Below are 15,117 nucleotides of genomic sequence, written 5' to 3' on the forward strand. Positions count from 1 at the left end.
AAATAGTTAGAGAATAATGAAGTGCATGGGGAGTCCTGCATAAACACTGATTCCAGCACCAGACACTTAAAAATGAAATGACAGAAAACCAAAACCAATATGGATATCTTCTCTCCTACAGACAGGACAACACACCCATTTGAAGTTTGTGTGGTAACGGGATGGGGTTTTTAACGAATGATTTTGCCTTAGGCACTGTACTGTATGTTATTAGCAAAACAGTACATCTGCCTCACAAAACAGCATCAGGCTTGATTACATTTTAGCTTTGAAATTTATGTAAAATTGTAAGCTTTTATACTTATTATCCAATTTCACTCATCATCTTTTTTTTAAACTGGAATTCAACAATTCACCATACTTCTAGACAAACACGTCTTCCAGCCACATTATATATTAATATAATCAGACTACATATACATTTCAACTGATCAGCATAAATCAACGTCAATTATGAACAAGTGTTAGAGAGACAAAATGTGACACTTCACACTTGATGTTTTCAAAGTGTCACGTAAATATGTTCTAAGGACAATATATATTTTGGCTTAATTTCAGTCCCATATTGGACTTTATCACAGCTGTGTGTGTCTGTAAAAGTTTTTGACCTAGCAAAAATCTTATCTATTTTTCATTTTCAAAAGCATAAAATACATTTTCCTGAGATTTTCGTGAGAATGAATGCACGTTCTGTTTCTGTGTAAACTGTATTACCTGCCCCTCCGCAACTGTCTCTGTATCAATGATAGTGATGATTCCAGGCACCAGAGGACTTCGACGAATGTTGCTATGAGCTAAAATTTCTTCTTCAGTTGCTCCTGAGGGCAGCGTCCCTGTCAGCTGCGTAACGACCTTCCCCACCATGGTAAGTCCAGTCTTTATTGTCTATAAAAAGAAAGAAAACCAATAAATAGTGTTTAGGGCTGTTTTGGGGATCTATCTTGAATTTTCTTTTCAACACAATTAACACAACTAGGTTGCGCACACCAGAAGCACACAGACCAAATGTTTCTGTAAGTGATATGTAAGCGAGGAAGGCTGTATGTAACAAATATCCTGAAAAAAATCTAGCATCCTATCAATTTGAACTATTTGCTTTAGTTTGGAATTTAATGCTTCCAAAACACTGGAATTTAATGCTTCCAAAAAATTTCTTGAAACAAGAAATATTTTAAGGTTGTCTAAACGTTAGAGTTTTTTCTTTCTTTAACTTTGTTATTTACTTATTCCCAGAGGTACAGAGCACGAATCAAATGACGAAGCCATTATGGGTGTGCATGGAGGGCAGCGCCGCATGCAGAAATGCTTACAGCCCATAGCGGTTAACGCTCAAATAGTTCTGCCTTCTGCACAAGTGCAAGAGACAAGGAATTTGGCCTGTGATAGACATGACAGACACATTCATTCGTTTCTCAGCAATTATGCTTTTTGTAGCATTAAAACTGAATATGGGACTCAAAGCCAGCAGAATTAAAACCACCATCCTCAAGGCACTCTGTACAGGACAGCTCTGTACAAAGTCCACACACATCCCATAAAAATAATGTGACTTTCCATAGTCCGCGTCTTTTCCAGACGTTGGTTTGAAAACATATTCATTGCACCAGCTTTTATTATCTAAAGAAGCCGAAGACTTTTTTTGTGTTCTTTAATTTGGAGAAAGTGGGAGAGTACACACAGTAGGAGAGATACAGGTTTAAAAAAACCCCAAACAATCCAAACTACAACTTTAAATAGTTTCTCCTTGATTCAAGGACTGTGCCTTATTTGCCTATAAAGAATTGAGCAGATTTATTATGCAATATAAATAAGAAATAGCAAAAGAGATCCGAATGGAATGACACTATAACAAGCCAATTCTTAACTAAAAAGACAAGCTAAGCTGCCTGCTAAATTGAAAAGGAAAAAAAAATGTGCAGATCACAGGCTGAAACCAAGAAGCAGCCACAAATCAATCGCAACTGCTTTGTTTAGTGCTAAAATCTCAAACTGCAGTGATTAGAAAACACATTAGTGTTCATCAATTAGCAGCCAAACGTTTGTTTTAATAATTCATAGGAAATGACTTACACAAAGTCTGTTAGTGTGTTGTCAGGAAAACCTCTGAAGGGCCAACAGAACCAGGCGCCACACTGTATTGATGGCAATATCCAGCCAGGAAGCCTGATTAACCTCTGAGATGCCTCAGCTGATGGACCTACTCCATTAATGCTAATGGAGATACTACCACTTAAAATCGAGCCATGCCTTTATCATAGGAATGTCTTTGGGGTTTAAAGTCTTTAGTAATATCCTGTCATTTGTTTCTTATTATTTCTTTTTATACTCAGAACAAATGAGAATAAAACAAATTTTAACAGTGGCAAATGCAGAAGACTGAAAAACGTAACATAAAGCAGATAATGATATCCGAGGAACAGACCTAAAATAGACCCAATGCAAATGCAAAAGTGCATTTCAACAAACACTTTCCTTACAAAACGTGACAAGGCAGTTTTCTGGCCAACAGTTAAAATCGTATAAAATGCACTGGTAGTTCACACAGCAGGAAAGAGAACTCAGTAGAGAAGTACTAGATGGCAAAATACCTATGCAAGATACAAGACCGAGAATTACAATTGAGCTATTTTAGAAAATATCTTCAATATTCTATCTAGAGAAACCGGATGACAAAGTGCCAAGTATAAATTTATAGCTCTCTAGAAAAAAATTAACATGCTTATCTAGAAAAAAATTAACATGCTTATCTAGAAAAAAATTAACATGCTTATCTAGTAAAATGAATTACCGCTACATGTTAGAGCGGAGTGTGACTGCAGGACGACCGAGAAGTAATAGGTGTACAAAGATGTGGCCGAGGCCATTAGCTCAGAAATATCAGTGCAAAACCATTACGGCACTTACTTCTTTGTGCTGTGTGTATATTTGCAAAAACTTCTCTGGTAATCTTTAACCTTTCCCATGCCATATCAGCTGTCCCCTCTATCCATTAGAGCTAATGACCTTGCTCTCACATAAGCTGTTAGTACTCATTAAGAAGTTATCAGGTAACAAGAGAAAACAGATGCAGCCTTTGCTAAAGCACTTTACCACTATAGGATTAAAAGATACGGAGAGAGAATCAACTAAAGAAGTTATGAGGTGAGAAGAACTTGGTTTATAATTTGATGCTAGACATTCGACAGACCAAATAGATTTTAAATGAAATAAGTTCAAGTTTGCACTGTCCCAGTTCCTTTGCCATTGATGGGAACTGCCAGTGCGCACTCAGTGCAGTTTTCTTATAAATAAAATTAAAATACTTGATCCGATTCCTTTTGTAAGCAATGATGCACATTATGCAAACACAGAAATTACTTGTATGCTCACGTGTACCCTACTTAAAAACAAGACTGTTCACGTTCATTCAAATATAAAGAAATGCATATTTTTAATTAAAATAAATGTATGCACTCATACCTCGTTTAATTGAAAAATAAGTACAACTTTAATTAGATGAGAAAATTAAAATGCATCATTCAGTGCCTGTTAGGCTGTTTTGTTCCAACAAAAGTCTCACATCCTTTTAGTGACAAAACAATACATTGTTCCTGTTTCTCATAATAAATATATTTTATATGATTTATTTGTTTAGAAATTAAAAATCTACAGAAAAAAGAAAGAGATATCAAAAAGATATGCCTCGGTAACCAGGAATATGAAAGCCTCACGGTTAGTTTGAACACAATGTACAATCAATTATGGATTCAAGTTCAAATGAAATGTTTGTTGAAATGCTCATGTTTCACAAAGACATTTCCCTTTCCTGCTCTTGCCCAAGTTCTGAAAAGAGGTAGGGGAGGAAAGAAAAGCTATTAGGAAATCCATCTTACCCAGCGTGGACAGTTTGACCGCTAGGAATACGCTGTGATGGGGAAGGTCTGCACGAGCACCCTTTGAGCAGAGTGAGTTGAGACAGACTCACACAGGGATACGTTGGGACCAAACCTCTCCTCAACAAGACGTACAAAAAAGCCAAGCATGGAGACAGAAGGATTTCTTTTCCTATGTCCCCTTCTTTGCTGCATCCAAAATGGATAAATATGGGTAATTATAACAAGCAACTTCACATTTGGATGCTTATCTCAAATTAAGCCCCTGAATATCCTCCCACCACCAACACTGGGGTTTATTCCGAAAGATATTCTATATCCATTCTACTGTGTCTGTTCAACTGGAATGAAGAGATTCTTTATCTCATAAGGAACAAGATTTTAATTTTTCCGAACGCATCAATTTTTATCTTTGCTAAACATTAACCTAAACTGAAATCTTGACACATTTTTTATTTCCAGAAATTTTCTGCTTGGCCAAGTTACCGACATTATGAGAGCTTTTTAGATCATGAACAGACAGAAAGCCATCAAACAAACGTGTGAAAAAGAAAATAAAAGATTGAGCTGGAAACAAATGCATGTTTTTTTTCAGCAATAGCAGAAAGCAACGTTCTTGCAAGGTGTATCTAAGGAGAAACAGGGAAAAGTTCAATGTTCAAAATAAAATCCTTCTAGGAATTACAAAATCAAATAGGAAGATGATGCAAAGGAATTCTTCATAACGTTACCAGAATAACAAGAGTTTTGGCACCAGTAAACAACATGCGCCAACATGACTGTGGGTTTGACCTCGGTATCCTTAGCTTCTGACTCCGAAGTCATTTGATTAAGGAGGAAATTTATTTGTTTCACCAAGTACAGTACACAGCAGTACATATCGCACTGAGGACAAAGCCACCGCTCGCTACCAGGACATTCAAAACATTTCTCAAAGGGAATATCATTGAAGTAAATATTCTGTACTGCCATTGAGAGCTTCTACAGAGGATCTGAAAGGTAATTCTCAAAATTGACCCTGTGGAAATTAATCTTTGCTCTCAGCTTTATCTTCCTCCTTTATATGTAGGTTCTTTCACTTCCTTCAATAAGAAACTGGAGCCCAAACAGAGAAAAGGCTGTAACCCAAGATAATCCGACAAAACAAGAACTTTTATGGAACCACTTCTGAACCAAGAAGCAGCAGTGTACGGAACAGGAAAGGACATCCCCTTTCAAAAAAGCTAATACCTCTGCTGATCAAAGGAAATGAATTACAAACCACTGCAGGTTGATAAGATGTAACAGCAGTAGAGGTTTATAAATGAAGACTTACTTAAGGAAGGAGTAAAGTTTATAGTGAGGTAACGAGATGGACAGAGCAACGGATACTCAGGGTATATTTCTGCCAACAAGAAAGTCATCATTTCCGTTATCAGAGATAAAAACTCGCTAGATAGTAAGCAAAGATGCAGTGAAATCGGTAATAAATTAAACATTTCAGATTTAGTGTTGCTCACTCAGACATAAATAACAAATTAATACAGTGAGGCTGACATATACTCAAGAGCCAAATCATGCAAATATTCAAAACTATATTAGTATTAATCTTGTCTGTTACAGTGACATTAACAGCCAGCTGAAAGCAAAAGCCACGTGCTAGGCCAAACGCAAAGGAGCACAGAGATTGTGCCCTTAGGATTATCCGTTTTCCTAACTTCCACTATTACTTTCTCTCTGTAGAGAGGCTAACAATCTTTCCTTTCCTATGATAATAAATACATCTTCAGTAGCTATTCACGTGACGCAACATCACTACTGCAGTGTTCGCATACGTTCAGCTTAACGTGGGAATTCCTGGATTCTGGCCCTTGGCTAGCACTGCTCAGGAGGCAAGGTCTTGGTCACTACTGGCTTTAAAACCTAGTTATCCATGCTCTTTGGGGACAAGAAGTCTAAAAGATGTCCTCCCTTTTCAGATTTTTTTGTCTGTTGAAAAAAATTACAGAGAATAGTGCTTAGTCTTCGATGACTACTAGAATGTTTTTACAATCGTTATATGATTTAAGAAAGCTTTGGCCTGTTCTTCTCCAGTCATGACTCGGCTTGGCTTGGCTTTGGCAGTAGAGTGATCTGTTTGTAAGACTTACCACGTCTGATCATAGCTGTGGCTGATCACGCTAAGCCACTTGGTTTTTCAAACTTATCTGTGTTATAAAAACCACGCTAATGACGCTGAGATTGAATGAGTATGGGGAGATTTTCCCCCATTTCTGGTTGGTTTGTTTTTTTTTTTTTGCTGATGGTGAAAGTATGCAGAGATACAGCAAATTTCAGACGTCTTCAGAAGGACAGCAATTCAAGTTCTCCTCAACAATGTAAAAAACTGTGATTTTTCTCCTGCTGCAGCCACAGTGAGACTGTGTCCAAAGCTATGCTGATGGAATATGTTTTTATGTTTTGTTTTCACATGAGATGGCATGCCCTGTGTCTCTCTTTGTGGGTTCTTGTAACTGTTGTTTTCTTCAGTGACGCTGAGCTTTCTGCCCTGTGCTGTCATTTAATTCCTATTATTAGATTTGTTTTGTTGTGCATATCAGAAATGAAAAGGCTAGCGGTTACAATGAAAGCTTGTAATCAGCACGAAGTTTGCCAGACAATGCCAAAACTCACTCTGTGTGTGTGTGTGTATGTGTGAGAAAAAGAAATTACTTGGCAAAATGCGGCAGGCAAGTCCTCAAGGAAAGGAGCTGGGGGCAGGGGGGGAAAATAGTAAAACAAAAGCTCTGCATACTCTTTGGCTTGTTTAAGCTCTTTCCAAGCCATGGTCTTCTTTTGATACTGTGAAAACCCAGACATTTCTCTGAAAACAGAGGGATATTACAATGTCATCTGAACTAAGAAAACTAGGCAATGGACCTGTATGTAAACAGTCATTAATAAACTCTAACCTTCAAAGAAAGCTGCCAGGTAATTAATTAGCTCCAGTACTGTGCTGTCATTCATCAGAGAGATTAAAACACGTAACACTAGCGTAACTGAGCCCAAAAAGCACTTGTAAAGTCAGTTTTCATGATGCTAAAAGACTAATAATTCACAATGTTGCTTTCTAATCACGTTAACTTCTAATATTATGAATAGCCATTATACAAATCCTTTTTACTATGATTTTCCTATAAGAGGGATCACTAGTGTGAATAGCTTTTTGCAATAAATAAAATTTTAAAAAAACCCATCAGTTTGGAACGACAGGAATACTTTGTGAAAAGAAACAGCTACTCAGAGACTTGCAGGAGCAGGACCACATAGATGGTGCTAATGCTAGCGTGCTTCTTACCGTGTTCTCCTCGCTTGTGAATGCAGGGGGGGCGATGACACACAGTACAATTCAGCAGGGAAACCTAATAATTATCTTACATGATAACCTCTCCCGGCAGCAGATGATGTACTCACTTTGGCAGCACTAATGACTGTGGCAGTGTAAGACTGAATGTTGTCTCCACAGGCTCCACCACGGGATTGATGGCATCGGATCAGCTACAAGAAGAAAGACAGCAACCAAGTAACTACTATTAAACTACACAAACCCATAACCCATTACCATAGCTTTTATTTATCATGTACAGTGGTGTGTTTTTCCCTACAAATAGCAAAAAGCCCTGCTGAGACACTTAACCCCTTTTTATAATCTTCTGGGTGCCACCCAGACTGTCGCGTACTCAACTCCAGTTTTCAATTACAAGATGAGTAGTCACTAAGAATTCATAAACTTTGAAATAGTGGGATTTTTGGTCTGGCAGCAATACAACAAATAAATTTAAATAAATATAATCAAAAGCTTTAGCCATGTATATGTAACATTAAATATCTGACATTCTAAGAATCCGAGTGTGGCTTTCCCCTCCTTTTTTATGACTAGCAAGCAAAGAAATGACAAAGGAAAAGAGCTACTTTAAACTTTACGTTTAATAGATTAAAGGAATGTACATGGGGTTTAGTCTGTATTGCCTTCCTTCAAAATTAATAAATCAAAACAAGGTTCTTCTACCTGCCATAAACCTACAGAAGCATTTTTTGCCTTTGAACCCCGATTAACAATACAGTATGTGCTTTCGACTAAATAAAACGGCAAAAAACTATAGATATTTGTTGCTTGTCCAAAGAAAATGTTGCCTCTTTAACTCTTTTAGCTAAAAGAAAATTAAAAATCACTGTAAGATGTGCTTGTTTCTACAGGCTTTCCTTTACCTGCTTAAGTGTCTAAATAAGAACAGCTAAACTTGGGAGAAAGGGGAAGTTCACAGTGAATATACCTGGGAACACACAAGCCATTTAAATTCCTTTTGTGATATAATTCCTTTGCTGATCAGTGGCTTATATTTTTGGCAGTAGTACTTTTAATATCCCAGGCTGAGTGGTTAAGTTTTACAAAACCACACAGGCGTGGCATTAAAGGAAAGGCAGGCCTGAAAACGGACAGAAGTCAGTTCTGCTTGAAAAGGTGTAGCAAATAAGACATCTCTAAAGTCTGCCTCTCTGATAATTTCTGGGTCAGCTCTAGAAACAGCTATTCCACTTACACGTGGAAGAGAGAAAAAACATCTGCTTTGAAATAAAAATAAGGCATTAGAAGGTGAATTTAAAGTTTTCAAACTCTTCAAGCTTTAAATACACAACTACTTCTCCTGCCTAGGGCTGGGTAAGAACAGTGATAATTGGTTTGCTTGGCATCTATCTTCTTCTTCTTTTGCCTCTAGAAAGAAGAAAAATCAATTCAACATTTTCTTCCCCCCCCCCCCCGAGCCTAACAATTTCAGCAGATGTTAAAAAGTGGTCATTTTAATGCTATTCCCTTATTTACAAAGTGCATTGCTGTGTTGTTTCACAGAAATTCACTGGCTCTGTCCAGACTCAGTTTCCCCAAACAGAATTTAGGAATCCTCACCCGCCTGCCTTTCAGAGGTGTCTATAATTTTATGCTTCAAACTTTGTAAATGCAAAATGGGTTGATCGTTGAGTGACCTCACTGAAAACACATGTTGATAGCTGTCTTCTCTGCCCATGCTACTGACGTATTTATACCCCCGCGTTCATGAGCTTTAATCGACGATGCAGAACAGAGAAATGACATCTCTGAATCCAAAGCACAACTGCTCTGGGTCAAAGATTAGGTCTCTCATCGTTATGTAAGTCCTCTTACAGATCACCTTTTTTACATACCTCTTTTCTGAGACTTTTTCTTTTCTTTCCCCCCTCCACATATACAGAAGCTAGAATGACAGCTAGAAACAAATCGCAGTATTTTTTGAAATTAAACCTTTCCTTACCTTATTTTCTGCATAAGCAAGCCAACGGCTTCCAAGAGCAATAGGATTCATGTTTGGCCCTGGACAAGGATAGCAGCCTGAAAAGTTTTAAAAGGCAACATTAAGAAATATCTTAATGACTTCTTACAAAGAATTTTATTTATTGCCAAGAAAACAAAAAGTCTAAACAAAAACCTTTCAATTGCTAATATCACTCAGTAAGTGCTTGCATTTTTGTTCCTAAAGATAAGACTGTGGTCAGATGAGCTATTTTGAACAGTTAATTATGTGTAAATACTCATTTCTCCTGATGTTTGCATTTTTTTAATGCCATTTTGATACAGAGGGGTGAGGGGGATATTTAGAAGTTTGACTGGATTGGTTCTGTATTTTAATTAATTTTAGTTGACCGATGTCTTTCTCTTGGTCAACAGTTTTAGCTTCACCCTCTTACAGATTTTTGTTGTATGAGAGGGTGTATTGTGCTTTTGGTTTTGTTTTTAATAATTCTATATACAAGCTCTTCGCCTCTCAAAATACATTTGCACACACTTAATTTTACACAATGAGTGAATCTGTAATTCCCTTAAAATCACTGGCAAATTTTCCTTTGTTCACCTGCTTTTCATTACCTTTATATTATCACTAAATATAGATATTTACACATGCATAAAGAATATAAAATAGAGAACTATTCCTGAGGATTAAAAGGTGAAAATATCTGTAATAGGAAGCCATTGAAACTAGCTGTGAAAGAAAATATGGCAAGGCTTAAAATGAATCAGGCCCATGTTAAATGCAATTTAATATATTAAGTCTGAGTTAAAAACCAAAAAAAATGAAACAAAACCAAAAATCCCACTCCAAAACAACACCCAAGAATATCACGCTATTAACTACTAAAATTAAAAATACAGAATTTTAAATTATTGAAAACAATTAGATACTGGTTAAACATAAATGAAAAGCTCAAGTCATCTAGAATTAAGAGTAGCACTGTGACCCTCATCCTAACTGCTATTACGGTTTCCCCTCCTTTGTTTTTTGTCATTTTAGATTAAGCGCTTTGGGGCGGACGGCTGCTCTTTCTACATCACCACGTAACCCGTGCCTGTATTTCGTGCTCCAGCCCTGCTGATGTCTCTGAACTTCAGTGTTCCAGCCCTGACGCCGCGATCGCCGGCGCTGCCTGGTTCCAGCAGGCTGCTTTGGGTGGGAGCCTCGGTCACGGCAAGAGTCTGAAAGTTCAGATACCGCACTCCCAGGGACGAAGGCACGAGACTGTTTACTGCTTAGGGCCCCGATAACAAGATTGGAGCTTGAGCGTTCAAATTTAAGCCAGTAAACTAATGCCTTCAGCCACATGCATAACGCCATTTACCAGACCTAGATCTGCTCTGGTACACTAAAACATATGTATAAAAAAAGAAATACTGCGTAAGGGGGGAGAGAATGATGAGAAGGAGGGGACTATCAAGCAAATGGTTAATCTCGTTTTCATCAGTTCTTAGGCTAATATAGAAAATTTAGTAATTCATATTCTCCCACTGGTTGGCCAAGAAACAAAACGTTTAAAAACTTATAGACATGTGTGTCTGATTTAAAGGAGCCCCGGTTTACTGATCCTGTATCACAGGCACAAGGAGCACTGAGATCAGGCAAACAGCATTTTAGAAGAACACATATAACCAACAACTACAATTTATTGCATAAAATCCTACACCGCATTCTGAGAAGAAAAACATATATAAAAAAAAATACAGCTAGCTAAGCCTCTATTTCCCCAAAGTCTCTTGTGTCAGACTCTCGATACCGAGATGCCAACCACAGTGAGCAAAAGCAAACCTGTTCACTGCCTTCTTTTAGCAGCTATCAGGGTCTTTCCATGTCCAGAACATTTACTGAGGACAACAGGCTTTTAAGTTAAGCAGCATTATTTTCAATGCCTGCAAAATGACGATAAAGGGTGTTAACTATAGCACGCAGGTGTGAGCTTAAACTGACGTTTGACAACACTTCAGGGCACATTTGATGGCATTTTGTTGGGCACGTGCAGAAACAGCTGCTACGCTGTTCATCCCTCTAAGACAAACAGCTCCTTATTTCATTTTTTAGAGAAGACCAGTAAGACTATTGCAAAATTCGAAAGATCACAGCAAGCTATTTCAAAGGTCATAAAGCAATGGAAGGAGAAAAGCAGCAATTCATCCAATTAAATCCATCTCAGGCCAGGAAAGCAAAACCAAGTGAATATTTTGTAAGGCCTTATTGCTGCCTTGATCTCAGGAAGGAAAACGAATTCTGAAGAGATGATGGCCACAATTGTTATTGCATTCCAGAAATGCATAAAATGTGGGTAGCCAGAGCCTCTTAAGGAACAAAGCAAGCAAAAAAAGGTTGTAAATACAACCCTAGGTTGTAAATACAAACGTATTCTTCCGATGACAATTATAGATCAGGATCAGTAATGTTTTAATGCTGACTTCTGCTTCGGCAATCCTTATCTGGGTCAGTAAAGACATTCAGGTCCCCCAAACTTTATTTATTTTTCTTCCCTTTTATATATAAAATATAGCATTAGAAGCTGTCAGCTGATAGCCCTCATCACGTAAATCTCCTCAGAGACTTTAGAATCGGTCGCTCGCATTTCCCAAACTCTGCAAGCACCTCGGAACACCCTCGCAGCAGAAACTCAAAGGAGGAGCAGCCAACAGATGCAGGGCAATAGCAAAACCCAAGTAGTTCAACAACGCCCAACAAAAAGAAACGTCTTGTTCGGAAAGGGACCTGTTCTCAATCACTGCACTGAACTGAAGTAAATGAAGAACTGCAAAAAGCACTATTCTTCAAATAAAAAATTAATCAGATAATAAAAAAAAGTTATCTCAGAAAAACTGCAACTGTCTTCGAGCCCACTGTAGGTAGATTGATCCATGAACTGGACCCAGTCAGTCAGACACAGCTCCGCACGCAAATCAGCCAATTCTAATAATAACCTCTGCAGAGGTCAACAATTCAACTCGGTACTAAACTCTACTCTCTGATACGAAAAATAGCGTAAAAAAAATAATAAAGAGCTATTTCCTCCCTTTCTTTTCTTTGCAAGTCTCTGCATTTTGGAAACTTGCAGCAGTACAAGGATAAACAAAGGGTTATACTTTATGGGAAGGAAAAGCAAATTGTTTTTCTGCTTTCCAAAAAAACAGCTGGAGTCAGCAGAACATCATCTACTGGGCAAATGAAGAGACAGACACAGCGTGACCTATCAAGCTCGGCCATCCAATCGTTACCAGCCTAACTCTCTTAAAGATTAACTTCTATTTCTACTAAACTTCAAAACAACTGAGGAAAAATCCATTCTAAGCAGTAACAGCAGCAATTTTAGCATGTTTACAATAGGAATGAACATAATGAGAATGCAGAACTAACTGTCAAGAAGACCAAAGTTTCCAAGTTTTAATGACAGTATGGAGAGGTCATCCAAGAAAAGATCACTCAGGGAAAGTCCTTCCAAAAGTACAGCAAATCAAGCAAGTACTAAAAAACATCTGATCTTAGAATAAGCTTTAGTGGGACTATCACCCACAAAAACAGAGGTGAAAACCTACTGGAAACTATTTAAAATGTTTTTAAGTACAGTTACTCTCTCCCTCTGTGCTTATAATGACACCCAGAGGAAACGGACGACTTTAAAGCTGTGAAAAAGCAAAAGGAGAAAAATACTATTCTGAAAGTCTGGAAGTCTGAATCAAAGTGCAAGTTTTCCTGCTAACTTGCTGAGGTTGTACGCCCAAGAGCTCCAACGCGTGCTGGCCCAAGCAGCGCTGATGAATAAGAAGGGGCTCCAGGCTCCCTCCGAGCAGGGACTTGGCCAACAGCCCAGGGCTGCGCGGGCACCACCCTTGGACCTCACATTCCGTGCCTTGCTTTTCCCATTTCCAAGATGCGAGTTTTACCTATATCGACATGATACCACAGACAAATTCTTTAGCATTACAATTTCTTAGTTTCTTCCCATCTTTTTTCCTTTTTTTAAATAACTGAGTTACAAAACTATAATCTGAAATAAGCGTGCAGTTTGTGATTATTTGGATTCAAAGATGGTTTCAGCATTCTTGCTGCTGTGCTGACTTCATATATTTGGTTTTACTGAGAGTACAGGAATCCTGGAAGTTCCTTCAAGTTCTCCAAAGTGCTATACAAACGTTTGCTTGATGAGTGAGCAAAGAGAAGGCATGTTTATTTTACATTATTTTTCAATTACTTTCATGAAAATCTCTACCACCCTTCGGAGATTTGTATTCATATGCCCGTAATAAACAAAATCACCTCCTTTCCTCATTCTGCAAACTCACACCAATATGCACTTCTCTGGATCAAGACTCTGGATCTTTCCATTGATCTATGCTCCTACAGAAAAACAAGACTCCAGTCTTTTCCTTAAATTGTTTTTAAAAAGCTCATCCTCTAGCTTCAGTAATGGCAGCGTGAATACACAGACAGCAGCCAACAAGAGAAAAGCAACACATTCCTCTCCTCCCACTTTGCTTTTAAACAAACAGCGCATTGGGAAAATACTGTTAAGAGGAACAGGGCCATTAAAAGTCATGTCAGCTATAATAAAGATTAAGCCAATAAATCACAAAACAGGCCACTATGAAAACTTGAACCATTTGTATTGGGACAGTTCTTCATCAAGCCCCCCAGCTTTTTCATAAGAAAAAGAGCTTAAAAAAGATATATGTACGTATATACATAAACTCAAAAGCCCAAACCATGGAAGAAATGGCATCTCCTCCAAGTATGATGGGACATCATACTCGAAATACGCCTTTGAGAAAGGATACAGCCAGCAAACTCAAGGAATGCTGGTCAAGGCAGGAGATCACAGAATTGTAGACTGGTTGGAGTTGGAAGGGACCTTACAGATCCCCAAGGCTAACCTACATCCTAAGGCAAAACCCAGTGACACCTTACCGAGAAAGCAGATTCGTGGACAAACAAAGATTTTTCTGTTTCAGTGTGTGAAGAGGTTCATTTAAAATGACATATGCCACCTTAAGGGTATAGTGTTTTTAAACACAGTTTTCTGAGCAAATTACAAAATGCATAACCCTTTTCAACCAAAATTATTTGCCTTTAATCATTCGAGGTATTTGCCAGATATCCCTTTAAAAATCTGTGAAGCGGCGGTATTGTGTATTTTTAAATAAATAGCTACAATAACCCAATAAAGCTATGCTAGTTTTCAGACACTGGATGTAGCTTATAATCAATTAATCATTTTTTTCTAGGTCTTATGAAATATACAGCACTCTATGGTAATGAGATTACAAAACTACATTCTTAAGTCTTGCAATCCAAAGCAGCCAGAAAACAGATCCATGACAGAGAGCCCAGAAAGGGAATATACAATAAATAACGGGTAGAGTGATACTGTTGTTGCAAAAGCTTTGTTTATTCCAAGAGAAACAAATCATAAAAGTTGTTTTACCTAATATTTTTTGTTTGGGGTTTTTTTTAAGCATCACCAAGCGAACCAAATTTATTTGTTTATAAACTGTATGAAGTAATATTGTTTATAAATTCTTCTGGGTTCCTTCTAGATGAAAGCCCCTATGTAAATGTTATTACTCTCACACTGTCACATACTTTCCAAAACTCTTCTATTGTTCTTGTACTTCCTTCTGTTTAAGTATCACCCATAAAAACTGAGCAAAAGAGCAAACCAGCAGGATGCATCCTACTGTGAAATCACGGCTTGCCATCCAGGGCCTTTTTCTTTTCAATCAGAAAGGCATTATCACTACTAACACACTAAAAAAAAAAGCCCTAGAAATAAAGTGAAAAAGTAAAGCCACAAATGCTACATACACCGTCATCTCCCCCATGAAGGACAATATTCATAAGACACGTCACCTTCACAACAGCCCTGCAGTGAGTTGCATTTGTACTATTCT

At 37.8% G+C, this 15,117-nt stretch overlaps 1 protein-coding gene across 23 annotated transcripts in view; it reads right to left on the reverse strand.

Annotated features, from left to right (window-relative positions):
• Positions 1 to 15,117, reverse strand: part of BCAS3 (BCAS3 microtubule associated cell migration factor) — a 363,020-nt gene that overhangs the window by 287,899 nt on the left and 60,004 nt on the right. For all 23 annotated transcript variants that reach the window (XM_074594820.1, XM_074594824.1, XM_074594804.1 and 20 more), the window contains 3 exons: positions 9,179 to 9,255; positions 7,305 to 7,388; positions 715 to 885 (listed from right to left, as the gene is read on the reverse strand). In XM_074594820.1, coding sequence (XP_074450921.1) covers positions 715 to 885; positions 7,305 to 7,388; positions 9,179 to 9,255 — 332 coding nt within the window. The remainder of the gene's footprint in view (positions 1 to 714; positions 886 to 7,304; positions 7,389 to 9,178; positions 9,256 to 15,117) is intronic.

This window comes from Larus michahellis, chromosome 7, assembly GCF_964199755.1.
Source record: "Larus michahellis chromosome 7, bLarMic1.1, whole genome shotgun sequence".
In the NCBI taxonomy this organism is placed as follows: domain Eukaryota; kingdom Metazoa; phylum Chordata; class Aves; order Charadriiformes; family Laridae; genus Larus; species Larus michahellis.